The sequence below is a fragment of the Equus przewalskii genome, chromosome 1 (assembly GCF_037783145.1).
Source record: "Equus przewalskii isolate Varuska chromosome 1, EquPr2, whole genome shotgun sequence".
In the NCBI taxonomy this organism is placed as follows: Eukaryota; Metazoa; Chordata; class Mammalia; order Perissodactyla; family Equidae; genus Equus; species Equus przewalskii.
In genome coordinates this window covers 93,992,647-94,009,395 of record NC_091831.1, presented here as the reverse complement: position 1 = coordinate 94,009,395, position 16,749 = coordinate 93,992,647, and the positions used below count along the sequence as shown (strand labels likewise).

General features: G+C 42.0%; 1 protein-coding gene across 1 annotated transcript in view; it reads left to right on the top strand.

Moving 5' to 3' along the window:
- The window catches only part of TICRR (TOPBP1 interacting checkpoint and replication regulator), a 37,130-nt gene continuing 20,381 nt past the window's right edge, over positions 1–16,749 (top strand). Inside the window, exons 1-11 of the mRNA XM_070617505.1 lie at positions 1–751; positions 2,115–2,394; positions 3,813–4,048; positions 5,650–5,884; positions 7,134–7,263; positions 10,666–10,805; positions 11,601–11,819; positions 15,081–15,232; positions 16,039–16,139; positions 16,440–16,533; positions 16,627–16,706. Of these exons, the coding sequence (XP_070473606.1) occupies positions 89–751; positions 2,115–2,394; positions 3,813–4,048; positions 5,650–5,884; positions 7,134–7,263; positions 10,666–10,805; positions 11,601–11,819; positions 15,081–15,232; positions 16,039–16,139; positions 16,440–16,533; positions 16,627–16,706 (2,330 nt within the window). The 5' untranslated portion in view covers positions 1–88. The remainder of the gene's footprint in view (positions 752–2,114; positions 2,395–3,812; positions 4,049–5,649; positions 5,885–7,133; positions 7,264–10,665; positions 10,806–11,600; positions 11,820–15,080; positions 15,233–16,038; positions 16,140–16,439; positions 16,534–16,626; positions 16,707–16,749) is intronic.

Below are 16,749 nucleotides of genomic sequence, written 5' to 3'. Positions count from 1 at the left end.
GAGCGTTTCGAGCAGGGCCCCTGAGGGGAGCAGTGAATGGCGCCGGCTCCCTGAAGCCCGGGCCTAGGGGAGGGCGGCGCGCGGCGCCATGGCCTGCTGTCACAACGTGCTGCTGCTGCTGGACACCGCGGGGGGGGCCGCGGGCCGGAGCCCGGGCCGGCGGGCCGCCCTGCGCCTCCTCACGCACCTGAGCTGCCGGTTCGGCCTGGCCAGGGTCCGCTGGACCTTCAAGTTCTTCGACTCGCAGGGGGCGCGGGGCCGACCGTCGCGCGCGTCTGACTTCCGCGAGCTGGGGGCGCGCTCCTGGGAGGACTTCGAGGCGGCGCTGGAGGCCAGGCTCGCAGCCGGCGCCCCCGGCGGCCACCTGCCGGGCCCAGCGCCCAGGGCCGCCCACACGCGCGGAGCCCTGACCGAGGCGCTGCTGGACTACCAGTGGGACCGGCCCGAGCTCTCGTCGCCCGCGAAGCCGGCGCTGCGCAGCCGCGGGAGGAGGCTGCTGGACGTGGAGGGCGAGGCCCGGGAGGCGGCGGGCGCGCTCGGGGGCTTCGCGCACGGGGTCTTCCTGCTGGCGCCCTGCCCGCACTCGCGGAGGGAGCTGCTGCAGTTCGTGGCCGGCAGCGAGGCCCAGGCGCAGCGCCCGCCGCCCGCCCCCGCGCAGGTCCTGGAGCAGCTGCTGCCCAGGAAGCTGCAGGAAGTCATGGGCGCCCGCAGGGTCACCCTGTACTGGGTGGACACCACCGAGCGGCCGCAGGTGGGTTGGCAGGGACCCCGAGCGGCGGCCCCAGACCCCCAGCGGGACCGGTGTGGGTCCCTTCAGAGGGAAGGGCCTGTGGTCGCGAGCAGACGGCACACGCTGAGATCCGCAGGGCCCGGTACCTGCAGAGTCCACGCGGGCAGGGGGCTCTCACCCAGGCTTGACTTGGCCTCTGCGCGGCCCCGGGCCAACATCCTGGAGCCGCCCCCTTTTGTCCTGCGCCGATCGGGGGCCTGGAATGCGGGGCTCCCCTTCTGTGCCGGCCTAACCCTCCCCATCCTGTAAGGCTTTGCCCAGGTGGCCGCCACCCGTCCCCACCTCTGCGTCTCGTCCCCTCTGTGCCGCACGTCCCCCTTCCCCAGGATGTCCCAGCTGCGCGCATCTCTCGTCTTCCCTCTCGTCTCAGATACCTGGGCACCAGGTCTGACGTCTCTGCATCTCCTCCAGATGTGTACTGGACATGGTCCGTGTTGGGTAGATAATCGTTGACCTAATGAATCAATTCTTAGGTACCTCCAGTCCTAAAGGGCTGATTTGGGTTTTTCTTGAGACCATGCGGCCCCTGCTCCAGTTAAGTGCCGGCACAAGGATGTGTTTTTACCGTTTTCCTCCTGTCGCTCCATTTAGTCAACAGATACTCCTTGAGAAGCCACTACGTCGCGCGCCTACTGTGCGCTGTATCAGGTGCTGGGGATGTGGGGGTCAGCCCTCGTGGAGTGTACTTTTTAGGGGGTAAGGTAGATTAAACAGGTAAGATTGACAGAATGAACAGATAGGCAGATGTGTGATTTGGAAGGATGCTTCTTAGAGCCACGTAGGGGAAAGATTAGAGGCAGGACACAGACTTCAGAAGCTACAGTAAGAGTCCAGGCAAGAGATGACAAGGGCTTTGGCGGGAGCATGACGGGAGGACTGGGAAGACCTCTTTGGTCCCCATAGTCCCCTGGGGTGGGCACATCAGCGATGGTTCCATCATCCCCAGCTAGTGTTGTGTTTCGTTGTGTAGGACAGAATTATTTTTACTCATGTATCCTGGTTTTGTATTCCTTCTGACTCTAACATTTTATGATTTATCCCCAGCGACTTGCATCACTTCTATTCCTTGACGAAAAAATAGGATCCAAGTGCTCTTTTCACTAAGTGGACACTTTCTTGAAGGCATATTATGTAGTAAATATATTCTTGGGCTGTAGAGTAATGGGGTGCTGGCATTACTTGTGATTGGGTTAAGAAATACGCTCATTGTGTGGTTTGATCCTTTAATGTAGGTACCAGCTTTCCTTTCTCCTGATTTCCCTTAGCTTCACTTATGAGTGCCTCCTTTACAGTAACCTGAGGTTCTTTGTAATTTTTATTCTAGTTGTGGGAGTCCCCAGACCACCTTGGGTACTGGACAATGTGTGAACTGCTCCACCACGTAGGAGGCACCATCTTGCCGGCCGACACTTTCAGCCAGGATGTCACTAAAGCTGGGGAGACACTGCCCAGCAGCGAAAGAAAGCTGTTGTGTGCGCCTCACCTCTCTTCCTGGATTTCAGCTCTGCCAGCTGACTCCACTTTAAACTGTTTGCTCTATAATTCTCCTGAGTATGAAGCTTCATTTCCATCGATGGAAGGAACGTTATTTCTCCCTGTCGAAGGTAGGAAAATAATATTTTGGGGAGTTTTTGGGTCATAGGTACATTCATTTCTTCAAGGTAGGCCCATGCTTTTTTTTTTTTTTTTTTTTTGAGGAAGATTAGCCCTGACCTAACATCTGCTGCCGGTCCTCCTCTTTTTGCTGAGGAAGGCTGGCCCTGAGCTAACATCCATGCCCATCTTCCTCTACTTTCTATGTGGGACGCCTACCACAGCATGGCTTGCTAAGTGGTGCCATGTCTGCACCCAGGATCTGATCCAGCGAACCCCGGGCTGCTGAGAAGCGGAACGTGTGCACTTAACCACTGTGCCACTGGGTCGGCCTCAGACCCATGCTTTTAACTTCTTTAGAATTTCCAGCAGCCTAGGCACTCAATTAATGCTTGTAATTGAAAGAATTAAAAGATGTCTAGGGCTAGCCGGGTGGCATAGTGGTTAAGTTCACGTGCCCCGCTTCAGTGGCCCAGGGTTCCTGAGTTCAGATCCCAGGTGCAGACGTACACCACTCATGAAGCCATGCTGCAGCAGTGACCCATATACAAAATAGAGGAAGATTGGCACAGATGTTAGCTCAGGGCCAATCTTCCTCACCAAGAAAAAAATGTCTAAGCAAAATCAGAAATACCACAAGAAAGGATTGAACTCTGGTGCACAACTGCCAGCCATATAAAAAGAACAAGTGAATGATTTTAGAGACTTTCCTAAGTGTTTGAAAAGAAGGATAGTTTTGTTCAAGTGCCTCAGCTAATAAGATTTCGTTGCCTCACAGAAGAGATTAATACACTGAAGACCACAGAGAAACAATGATTGACTAAGAGAAGAAATAAGAAATTAGTCAACAGAAGCTGAAAATGGTGCTTGTTACTGGGAAGAGCCAGCATGTTGGAACCTTCATAAATTTGCTTTACCATGTGATTCACCATATAATGAATCTCATTTCTGAGCACATTATATACTCCTACGGAAGTAATAACTATGTAGGGATTTATGCATAAAACTATGTTATACATTATGTGCAGTTTAAGGACATTTCAAGAGTAGTTTTTTTTAAGCAGTTTCATTATACACAGTCTTTAGAGTTTAACCTCCTCAGAAGACACAATGCACTGTATTTTATGGATTTGAGAACCAGAGTCTTCTTTTTTGTAAGGAGTGAGTGTTGCTTGAATACTTATTTCTAAGTCATGATTATTGAGAACTTCTGACATTGAGTCACGCCCTTGTAATTCCGTTCATATACAGCTTTTCCCGTAGAACGGAGTGAACTTGCTGGGCTAGCCTGTTGGCCATAGAAAGAGGTGAGAGCTAAGTGACAGCACTAGCACCTCAACGGACAATTTAATCTTTTCTTGTTACTGTTAAATCTATTTTTGATAACTATTTCTTATATTAGAACTTTAATATTCTCTATTTCTAATAGGCAAAGAGATTCAAGAAACATGGGCAGTCATCCTAGAGCCCTTGGCCATGCATCAGAGACATTTTCAGAAACCAGTCAGAATTTTTCTAAAAGGCACAGTGGCCCACTGGTTTCTCCCAATGAGCAGCACCGTGGGCACTGATAGCTGGATGCTGCACAGTCTGGAGGACAGATCAGCTCAGAGGGTGTTATTTCAGCAGCTGGTGAGCAGGCTGGCTGCTGATGAGTTATACCTGGTAGGTATCGTCTACGTGCTAAGTTATTCTTGTCCAATAACACACTGGTAAAGCGAAATAAGTGCGCTTATGAAATGCCAAGCACTGCCCTACATGCTACAGGCATACCTTGTTTGATTGCATTTCACTTTATTGCGCTCACAGAAATTGCATTTTTTACAAGACCCTCCACCAGCAAAAAGATTATGACTCGCTGAAGGCTCAGCAGATGGTTGGCATTTTTTAAGCAATAATGTATTTTTTTAATTAAAATATGTACTTTTTTAAAGATATAATGCTATTGCACACTTAAGAGACTACAGTACAGTGTAAACAAAACTTTTATATGCACTAGGAAACCCAAAAATTCATGAGACTCGCTTTATTGTGATAGTTGCTTTATTGCAGTGGTCTGGAACTGAACCCTCAATGTCCCTGAGGTATGCCTGTGTAGTCTCAGTGAAACTAATATGTTTTTGCAGATAACATTGTCTTCATCATAGCATCGTGACAGCAATGCTCATTAGTGAAAAAACAGTTTATGAAATTGCATGTATCTTGAATCCAATTAAGTTAAATTATATTCACATAGCAAAAAACGCAGGGGGGCAAATGGAATGATTATGTTTGGGTGGTGAAGGGATGGGTGATTTCTCATTATTTTTTAAATGTCCTATTGTGTCTTCTGAAAGGAAACGCACAGATAACCCGGATTTGATTTAAAGGTGAGGGTTATTTTTAAACTTCCAGCACATTGCTCACCTTACTTTGTCTTGTGCCTTTGTAACTGCAAAAGGTGTCTATGTTCTGGATCCCATCGCAAAACGTTCTAGAGAAAAACTGGGTAGTCATCTGAACAGAAATTATTGTAAGAGTTGTTGCTCTGATGGAAAGAGCGCTGGGCCGGGGTATCAGGTGTTCTGGGTTAGGTCTCAGCTCTGCTGCCCACTGTGTGATCTGGGTACAGTCATGCGTCGCTTAATGATGGGCATACGTTCTGAGAAATGCATCGTTAGGCAATTTTGTCATTGTGCAAACATCATAGAGTGCACTTATCCAAACCCAGCTGCTCTAGCCTACTGCACACCTAGGCTCCATGGTACTAATCTTATGGGACCACCGTTGTGTGTGCAGTCCGTCATTGACCAACATGTTGTTATGCAGCGCATGACTAAACCTCTTACGTGGTGGTGTTGCCTCATGGTTAACACCATGGGTTTTGAAGTCAGACACATTGGGCTCCTGCATCTTACTAACTGGGTGACCTTAAACAGGTTACTTATTCCTCAGCCTCAATTCCCCCTCTGTAGAATGGGGATAATAATCATTTTTCCCTCAGAGTGGTGGTGAGGGTTCAGTGAGTTATAATAAGCACATAATAAGTACTTAGTAAATATTCTTGGTAACCTTAGGTTTTTCTTATTTGTAAATTAAGGGATTAGGACTATATGATCAGTAAATTCAATTCTAGCCCTAATACCCGTCAAGTCTGTCTTTTCCACAGTTTTCTCTTTTATATTAATAATTGTTAGGTAAACTGTCATTCTGTCTTTTTACTAAGCTACATTCTCCTTTAGGCATATGACAACGCTATTCTCAACTAATTAGAACTTCTTCTCTAGGTTGCCAGTGTGGACCCTGGTGAAGGCTGGTCCCCCATCACTGGAGTTATTTCCCCCCTCTCTACCAATGCTGCAATTCTCACTGTGTTCCGCACAGAGGAGGCTGAATTTCAAAGACATTTTCTCCAAACAGTTGTGGCAGAGAGCCCCCAGGACACAGCTTCCTTTTTTTCTGATGTGGTGGATGGAGTATTCAGTCAGATTCACAATTCACTTGGAGATCCTGCTACTTCTGGTAAGCTTCTGAATCAATAACTAACATAGACTGGACGGAGGTTTACAGTCTCTTCTGGCATCAGAACTTTTTTCTCACTGTGCTCTTAGTAGAACCCCAGTATGTTATAAAACAGATAAAAGCAAGATACAATACTTCAGGCAGTTTAAATCATCGTTATTTATAGAAGTCTTTAAGCACTTCTGAGGAAACCAAAGCTTCTGTGAAACCAATTTGAAATTAAAGTCATAAGATGAAACCTGGTTTGTTTTTTTGGAGGAAGATTAGTCCTGAGCTAACATCTGCTGCCTAGCCTACTCTTTTTTTTTTGCTGAGGAAGACTGGCCCTGAGCTAACATCTGTGCCCATCTTCCTCTACTTTGTGTGTGGGACGCCTGCCACGACATGGCTTGACAATCGGTGTTGTAGGTCTGTACCTGGGATCCAAACCAGTGAACCCTGGGCCACTGAAGCGGAATGTGCGAACCTAACCACTGTGCCCCAGGCTGGCCCTTGAAACCTGGTTTTTAATATATTTAATAAAGACTGTGTGTAAAACTGTCATGATTTTTTATACCTTCTGATTTGTTGTATTGTTACTAATATAATACAAACCTTATTTATGCTAGGTGGATATAAATGTAATCAATTTGATGTTTCTTCCATTCATTCATTTATTCAACAGATTTATTGAGGGCCTGCTATATGTCAGGCCCTCTTCTAGGTCCTGGGAATACATCAGAGAACAAAATAGACAAAGGTCTCTGTTCTCGTGAGCCTGTCATCTAGTCAGGGGAGATAAGACAATAAACTAAATAAGGAAATTATATAGTATATTTGAAAGTGAGAAGTGCTATGGTAATAAAGCAGGAGGGAATGGAGAGTGTTAAGGAGTGGGAGGGTGCAATTTTAAATAGGCCTTGTTGAAAAAGTAACATTTGAGCAAAGGCTTGAAGGTAGTGATGGGGAGAGAACATTCCTGGTAGAGGCACCAGCGAGTGCCAAGGCTCTGGGAAGGTGTGTGTCTGGTGTGGTTGAGGAACAGCGAGGAAGCCTGTGTTTACGTTTTTGGAGTAGTATTTTTCATAGATGACATAGCCCGGTTGGAGCTGGTGGTGCAGATGAAGGAATGTTGTTAATGGTGCCACTTTGTATGTCCTTTGGAAGAATGTCAGTCCAAGGGAGGAGCAGGTGCTTGGACTCTCTGCCTTGGTTCTAATGCCTCTTTTCCTTTCCTTCCTCTCCCGTCTGTGCTCCTTTGTCCCTCTAGCTCCTCCTGTTCCGGAGTGGGCCCAGCAGGAGCTCAGCCAAACCGCTCCCTGGAGTGTGGCTGTCATGGAGAAGTGGTTTTCTTATTCTAACCTTAGTGGCGCCAGTTCAAATTTGATGGAGTCATTTTGGTAAGACTTATTTCTCTAGATAGTTTATTGAAATCAGCTTTCAGTTATCTGCATGTGTTGTTTTTTCTTTTAAAGATTGGCATCTGTGCTAACATCTGTTGCCAATCTTTTTTTTCCTTCTTCTCCCCAAAGCCCCCCAGTACATAGTTGTATGTTCTAGTTGTGAGTACTTCTGGTTGTGCTGTGTGGGACGCCGCCTAAGCATGGCTTCTTGAGCGGTGCCTTGTCCGCGCCCAGGATCTGAACCAGCGAAACCCTGGGCCGCTGAAGCAGAGCACACGAACTTAACTACTCAGCCATGGGACGGCCCCTGTTTTTTTGAGGAAGATTAGCCCTGAGCTAACTACTGCCAATCTTCCTCTTTTTGCTCAGGAAGACTGGCCCTGAGCTAACATCCATGCCCATCTTCCTCTACTTTATACATGGGACGCCCGCCACAGCATGGCTTTTGCCAAGCGGTGCCATGTCCTCACCTGGGATCCAAACTGGCGAACCCTGGGCCACCAAGAAGCAGAACGTGCGAACTTAACCACTGCACCACCGGGCCGGACCCTGTTTTTCTCTTTTAACAGACCATATTTTCTAGGTACAGTCGATTAATACTAAAAACTAAGTACAAATGGAGAGTATTATTTAATGGGTATGGAGTTTCAGTCTTAGAAGATAAAAAGAGTTCTGGAGATGGATGGAGGTGATGGTGGCACATTATGAATATACTTAATACCACTGAACTATGTACTTAAAAGTAGTTAAGGTGATAAATTGATGTTATGTTTATTTTGCCACAAGAAAAAAATTGGAAGAAATTAATTAACAAAAAGAAAATGCTCTCATATTATGGATGTCAGACGCTATTTAGTATTCAACTCAGTAAAAAGGAAAAATAGCAAACTTGCATAATACAGCAATAAATGGTGGTGTGACAATTGGCTATCCAGAAGAAAAAAGATAGAGATTAGATTTCTACTTTATAGCATACACAATGATAAATTCCTAATAAATTAACAATCCGAATGTGAAAAACAAAACTTCAAAATTGTAAGAAGGAAAACAAGAGGAGATGAGGCTAGGAATGGATTTCTTAAATAAGGCATAAAAAATTCAAACCATGAAGGAACATCTATGACTATAATGAATTTTAGAATTTCTGAATGGTGAAAAAGACTATCTTAGACTCAGGTAGCTGTAATCTGTGCAACCAACAAAGGATTAGTGTCCAAGTTAGCACAGTGCTCCTAAAAATCAATTTAAAAAAAGACAAGTCATCCAATAGAAAACTGGGCAAAGAATGTGAATGAGCAATTCACATGAGGAAATTCAACAGAGCAGTAATTTGGAAAGATACTTAGTTCAGGCAAATGGAAATTAAAACCACAATAAGAGGGGCCGGCCCTGTGGCCAAGTGGTTAAGTTCGCATGCTCCACTTCAGCAGCCTGGGGTTTCTTTCATCAGTTTGGATCCTGGGCATGGACATGGCACCACTCATCAAGCCATGCTGAGGTGGCGTCCCACATAGCACAGCCAGAAGGACCTACAACTAGAATGTACAACCGTGTACTGGGGGGCTTTGGGGAGAAGGAAAAAAAAAAAGATTGGCAACAGATGTTAACTCAGGTGCCAATCTTAAAAACAAAACACACAATAAGAATAACCCACAAGATTCTGTTTTATACCCATTGGATTGTCAGAAACTAGCAAATCTGATAATTGAATTTAGGGAAATGAAAACACTTCGGATGATAGAAGTGTAAATAGTTACAACCATTTTAGAGAACAATTTGTATTCCTAGTAAAGCAGAAACTTTACATGCTCTTTATGACACCCAGCAATTCCACTTCTAGTGTCTATTAAATAAATTTTTGCACAAACACAAGGAGAACTATACTAGAATGTTCATAGCCAGTCATTTACAGTGAAAAAGTGGAAAGAAGTAGATACCCCTCAGCAGGGAAATGGATAAATTAACGGTGGTATAGTTATACAATAGAATATTGTATATAGATTAAACTCGGTATACATTCAGTAAAGCTGAATAAACGAGTATTTATATGCACATGAAAATATGTTGAGTACAAACAGAAAATTGCGAAAAGATGGTATTGTATGATATTTATGTAAAATTTACAACGTATAAGATAGTAATTGATGTTAGTTTCGTTACGTATGTATGTCTCTATAAATAAAATACACACAAACCTAAGAATACCTCTGGGAGGAAGGGATGAGAAAAGATTAGGTGGGGCTTTCTCTGTGTCTATAATGCTTAATTTCGTTAAAAAAAAGATCTGAAGCAGACATGGCAAACTGTCAACAAGTATTTAATCTTGGTGGGAGGTACATACTTGTCTATTTAATAATGCTTTCTCTAATATTCTGTGTATTCGAAAGGTTCGTAAGTTTTTTTTAAAATGGCAAGCCCTCCACCTGTTAAAGGACACACTAGCACATTTAGGGAAAATTAGTCTGCTTCAGACCTGCTGCATGTGTGACCCTGACAGCCCCAGCAGATTCAAGTAACGTCACCATAACTTTCTCCCACTTTTAAATCATATATCAGATAATGGGAGAGAGTGAAATACAAATAATACATTTTGAAAGTTGTGCCATTTTTGTAATTACCTTAGTGACTGACATTTAGCTCTAGGTAGAAAAGCATTTAATGACTAATGTCCCCCTGCCCCATTTCCTCCTCTTCCCGTCAATCCCAAATTAGTTTGCTACAATGTGAAAGAATTATTCAGAAGTCCTTGTGATACTTACTACACTGTATTACATCATTTTTGCATATCATTTTGTTAAAATATATAGACACTGAGTGAAAAACAACTGTGGAAGCCCAGTAGTGAAATAGTTGCTGTAATTAGGCAAGTACCCTAGGACATGAAGAATCTTTTTAATAAAAGTCAACACTGTATGTAATGATTAGTAGTTTTTTGAACAGGTAGCTTCTGTCTCTGAGTTTTTTCAAATTATAAATGAGAGGAAAAACATTTTCCTTCCTGAGTAAATATATATGTATATTTTTGGGGGTGAGGAAGATTGGCCCTGAGATAACATCCCTTGCCAGTCTTTCTCTTTTTGCCTGAGGAAGATTGTCACTGAACGAACATCTATGCCGATCTTCCTCTCTTTTCTGTGTGGGACGCCACCACAGCACGGCTTGATGAGTGGTGTGTGGGTCTGCCTGGGATCCCAGCCCGTGAGCTCTGGGGCAGAAGGGGAACGTGTGTGAACTTAACCACTACGCAACCCGGCTGCCCTGAGAAAACATATTTTTAAAGGCATCTTGTGGGTACATCTTTTGATTAGCTTTTAAAAGGATAATGAATTTTGTTTGTTTTAAAGCATTTTGAAAAATCAGAATTTCATCTTTATACTAGACATCTTGACTTGTTCACAGGTTACTACAGGCTGCCTCGTCTAATAAGGAAGAGTCTTCCAAAACTGAAAGTGAATTAACACGTTGCCTCTCCGAGCTCTACCAGACAAAGTCTCGTGAAGAATCCACTGTGTCCAATCAGGACGAGAGCAAAAAGAAACGTATGCACATGGAAATGCTGTGTCTTAAGGCAGTCTTTTGAGACTGTATGTTTTAAAAGATTGGCATGCCCTAAAATGAGCTTGAAATGGTAACTGAATAAAGAAGGACAAATTCTTATATTTCAGATGTGAAAATAACTACATCATTACAAACTGATAAAAAAAATCACCTACAATCCTACCTTCTTAATGAATGAACCATTTTCATCTTTAGTTATAAATTTAAATACAGCTTTGTTTGCTGCTTAAAAATATTTATTCATCTGCTACCTTGCTTTTTTAGTTACTATTCCACCTCATCGCTTAACAAAATTTACAAAATTCTTACTTTGTTGAACATTTAGATTGTTTTCAGTTTTTAGCATTGTAAATAATACATCATGCATATGATTTATTCTCTGAGTGATTTCCTTAGCGTAAGTTTCCAGGAGCAAGTTACCATATCAAAAAGTGCAAAAAAGTAGTTCTTAATGCAGACTGCTGAATTGTCTTTCAGAAGAGTTATATGACAACTCTGACATTGGGAACACCAAAATGAGTCTGTTTGGCATTTGTCTTATGTAAAAATCATCTAATAACATTGACATGTTTAGTTCCTAGATTTCAGTTAAAAGAAGAGCCCTCTTTCTACCCTTGTTGTAGGTAGAAGGAGAGTTAACTGCCTAATTCAGCTCATTCTGAAGGATATACTTCTTTTCACTATTCTTTCACAGAATATTGTATTTGAGTTAAAGTAGTTCTTGAGTCTATAGAAGTAAAAGTTGTTTTACGTTTCTTCCCATGTCATTTTGATAGGAGGCGTCCCTCGTACTCCAGTGAGACAGAAGATGAACACCATGTGCCGTTCCTTAAAGATGCTGAATGTTGCGAGGCTGAACGTGAAGGCTCAGAAGTTACATCCAGATGGCAGTCCAGACGCAGCTGGGGAGAAAGGGATCCAAAAGACAGCTGGGGGAAGAACAGCAGACAAATTGGAAAACAGAGGAAGGACACTAAGAAGTTCCAAACCTAAAGGTATTCCTCAATTCCATAGCATTTGGGTGTCTAATTCTATGTTTACTCTTTTATACCCTCATATTTTTATAAATTTTAATCATATCCCTCAATGAACACTTATTGAATATCTGCATGCCCAAAAGTATGTTATGGGGAATACAATAAAAAGAAGATAATGTCCTCTTCTTAGATTTATGATCCAGCAACAAAGATAACAATAAGAACACATATATATTGATACATATGTAATATATATAATGAACTAAAAAACTAATACATAAGAGAGCCAAGAGTCTAAAAGAGAAATTACTTGCTCATTTGGGAGTTAAAAACATACTAAGCATCACAAAAGAGGTCAGTCTTGGGCTGGAAGAGGCTGGGGAGACTTCTAAGGAGCCAGTCAGTGGAGCCCAGGTTAGACTCTGAAGAATGAGCCTAGTTTATATATGTGGAAGATAAACAAACACGTGGACCAAGAGAACAGATTAGTGGTTACCAGAGAGGAAGGGGGTTGGGGGATGGGTGAAAGGGGTAAAGGGGCACATATGTATGATGATGGATAAAAATTGGACTATTGGTGGTGGGCACAATGCAATCTGTGCAGAAACTGATAAAATGTAGACCTGAAATTCACAATGTTATAAACTGTTATGACCTCAATAAAATAACAAATAAATAAATAAATTCAAACCTGGCCTAAAAAAAAAAGAATGAGCAGAGTCCAGATGGCAGAAAGGTAAAACAGTGTGCTAGATGGGGGACTGGCATAAGCAAAGTCACAAAGAGGAGGGGCCAGGGCTTGGCCGTAGGATGAGTGGTTAAAGAAGTTTTATGCATTTATGAATAAAGGGGAAGTGTTTGTGAGTAATCTAGGGTGAGGTTATTGAGATCTTTCAAAGTTGGGCAGAATTATTTCATCCAGTAGCTTTTATTTTCCTATTTGTTCTCTTTTCTTTTTTGAAAATAGATTGAATTACAGTAAGTCTCTTATTTTGGGGGTACATTCTTAGCTCACACTGACAGTGCCAGTCCTATGGGATGACTGGTGACAATGGGTTATGAACTTTGGGCGAAAGTTGCATGATGTCATCTTTGAGTTCCTTTAAAAATTCTAGAGTGAAAGTTTTCTGCTCCTTTAACGATTTTTTTCCTGTGGAGTACTAGATCCATAGATGATAATCAGTTTGAGTGAGACAGCATCTTTAATGAGCTAGTAAAGGTAGAAGAATGTGGATGATACATCTAAGAGAGAGCAAAAATAACAGTATGTACTCAAGACGATGCGATATTAACAGTTTCGGGACTAGATTATTTCCAGAAATGTTCCTGCACAACAATGGTAAATTGATTTTTGACAAAGTTGCTCCAGTAGTTCAATGGGAAAAGGATAATCTTTTCAACAAATGGTGCTGGAACAACTGGACAAAAAATGGAAAAAAATGAACCTCGACCGTATACCTCTTAATAGTAATTGAAATTCTGCTCTATTTTTTCATTTCTTTGTTTTTAAAGATTGGCACCTGAGCTAATATCTGTTACTAATCTCTGTTTTTTCCTTCTCCCCAAAGCCTCCCAGTACATAGCTGTATATTCTAGTTGTAGGTCCTTCTGGCTCTGCTATGTGGGACACCGCCTCAGCATGGCCTGATGAGTGGTGCCATGGCTGCGCACAGGATCCCAACTGGCGAAACCCTGGGCCACCAAAGTGGAGTGCGCAAACTTAACTATTTAGCCATGGGGCCTTCCCCTATTTTTTCATCTCTAATATTGTTTATTTTTGTCTCTCTCTCTTCTTTTTTTAATTGCTTGATCTTGATATAGATTTCTGTGTTTTATTGGCTTTTCAAAGAATTGTCTTTGCTTCTGTTGATCTTTTGGGTTTTTTCCCTATTTTATTCATTTATGTTATCTTTATTTTATCCTTTATTTTTTGCATTTGCTCTCTTGTGTTATTTCTTGTGTTGGACCCTTAGCTATTTGGTTTTTAATTTTTTGTCTTTAAAAGATAATTTAACTCTGTAACTTTTCCTTTAAATACAAATTTAACTGCATTATACAAGTTTGCTATATTCCATTTTCACTGATACTCAGTTCTAAATATTTTCTAACATACATAATATAAGGGAGTGCTTTATTTTTTTAATTAGTTTTTAGTATTTTCGGACTGTGCACAGATGTACTCTGTAAGATAATGATTCTTTAATATTTGCTGAAACTCTGGTCTAATGTGTGGTCAAGTTTTGTTAATATTCCACATGTACTTGAAAATAATGTATATATATTCTCTTAATAGCTGGGTATTTGCTTCTTTGCATGTCCATTACCTCAAGTTCATTAATGTTTGAATATTCAACATTCTTATTTTTTTCTGCTTTTACCCATAACTGAGATATCGTGTTACAGTCTTTCACCATGTAGATTTGTCAAAATTCCCCTGCAGTTCTCCAACTTTTGCATTATATATTTTGAGGCTTTCTTGTAGGTTCATACAAGTTCAAAATTGTTTATATCTTTCTTGTAATTATATCTTTTGTCAATGTGTAATGATAACTTTTTATTTATTTCTAATAACTTTAAGCTTTAAAGTTTATTTTGCTTGTATTAATATAGCTACACCAGCTTTCCTTTCGTTAGTGTTTGGCTTAATATCTTTTTCTGTTCCCTTATTCCAATGTTGCTTTGTCATTGTGTTTTGGGTATAGACTTTATAAATGCATACTTTTTTAATCTAATCTGACAGTTCCTATCTTTTAATCAGCAAGTGTTTTTGTAAGATAAATGTTTGTAATTCTGATTACTCATAAGCTTAGGTGTATTTTAGTGTCTTAGTTTGTGCTTCTCTTGGTTCTTTTCCTTTCTAGCAGGCCATGGGATTAATCAAGTTTTTTTTATTCCTCTTTTTCATTTCTTCTAGGTGTGGAGGTTATGTAGTTTATTTCTTTTCCATTAGTGGTTACCCTTAAATTTATAACATGTACACTTGTTTTGCAAAGCCTTAAAATTAATCGCTGTCTCTGTGCTTTCTCACTCTTAACACTGTTGACGTTTTGGATCTCATGATTCTCTGTTGTGGGGCCGTCCTGTGCACTGTAGGATGTTTAGCAGCATGCCTGGCCTCTGCCCACCAGATGCCAGTAACACCCCTCTGCTCACCAGTTGTGACGACTCAGTCAGCCAGACAGCCCCTGGAGGCAGAAATTCCCAGTTGACAGCCACTGCCTTAAATAATACAAGGACTTCGGCTCGGTGTGATGATCAATATGTCTTTGTTTTTCACAGATTTTAAAACTGAGGAGGAGCTACTGTCTTACATACATGAAAATTACCAAAAGACTGTGGCCACAGGAGAAATGAGGTTGTACTCAGGTGCTCAGAACATGATCTCGACCATTAAAGCCTTCCTCAAGGCCAGAGGTGCCGAGGAGTTAGAAGTAAGAGAGTCGGATCTTGTTTGTCATAGATGTAGTGCTTGGTTCTTGTTAGGGGCTTTGGTTCACGTGTCTGGGAAATGTCGGTTATGCAGTGTATGATTAAAAAATGATAAGATGAGCAAGGGGTGAGCACAGTTCCAGATCTTGGGAGGTGGACGTGGTGAACTGGAAAGGCAGAAATCAAGGAAACAGCTGGTGGGGGTGGTAATTACCTGTACTTCTCTTCCAAAGAAACCTCGACCTTCGTCCTAGCTGCATGAATTAAGCTGCTGGTTCTTAACTCTGGCTGCACTTTACAGTCACCTAGATCATTTTTGTAAAATGCTGATGCCTGGCTCCCTCCAGAGCAACTGAAACAGATCTGTCAGGGTTGGGACCAGGGCATCTATATTTGCAAAAACTTCCTAGATGATTCTTCTGCACAGGAATGTTGCAAACCACTGTTTAGACCATTTTGTCGTTTTTATTTGTGGTTGGTGGCGAAAGCCAGGCTCCTTCTCTAAAGCAGACAGGAGAGTTGTTTAGAGTACTTAGACTTCTCCATAACTACGTTCTGGGGTCTTCCTTTAAAGAAAGTTCAAATCTGCAGACTTGCTGTATCCATGCCCACTTACTCTCAAATACTTTTACCATGTTCTTTTTAAAGATATAAAAGAAGAATATTCATGTCACTATTTTTCATTCAAATGAAAGAAGGGGAAAATTTGTAAGGGAATTTACTTCCCTTCTTAGGCCATTAGTCAGCTGTGAAAGAAAGAATGATAAATAAGTTAATATTCTCCTATGTAATAATTTTGTATTTTCAGATGAACTGCTTGAATCAAGTAAAAAATAACCTCTTAAAAACTAGCAAAAGTCTTCGACAGAATCTAGGAAAAAAACTGGATAAAGAAGATAAAGTCAGAGAGTGAGTAAAGACTTTTTTTTTTTTGCCACACTATAAAGCAAAGCTCCAAGATGTGCTTGTATCAGTTTAAAATAGGTTGCCGATTGCTCGAAGAGGCTTTTGTGGCGGGTTCCTTATGCTCTTGTAATGTGCAGTTTGAGTCGCCTGTTGACCTAATAGCCATGTCGTCATTTAGAGAAAGCACTGGTTCTTCTCCCTTTCGGTTCTTGTTTCTTATGTAAACAGATCTATGCTTAAGGAAGGAGCTTTCAGTTAAGCAGCACTTAAAGGAGAAATGACTGAGTCTCTTTTTCTCTCCAGGTGCCAGCTTCAGGTGTTTCTTCGTTTGGAGCTGTGCCTGCAGTGCCCTTCAGCACATGAAAGCATAGATGACATGGAGCGGATAGTGGAGGAGGCAAGTATACAGCCCAGTGCCGCTGGGGGTAGCCGTGGATGCTTTCAGCTTCCCTGCAGAGGGCAGGCGGCAATTTTCTAAAATCTCCTTCAGGTGGCAGATTTGCTGCGCATGGTGTGTTTAACTGAGGATTCGGCATACCTGGCAAAGTTTCTGGAGGAAATTTTGCGATTGTAAGTTTGATACCTACTAATTTAACTTTAAAACTATTTTACC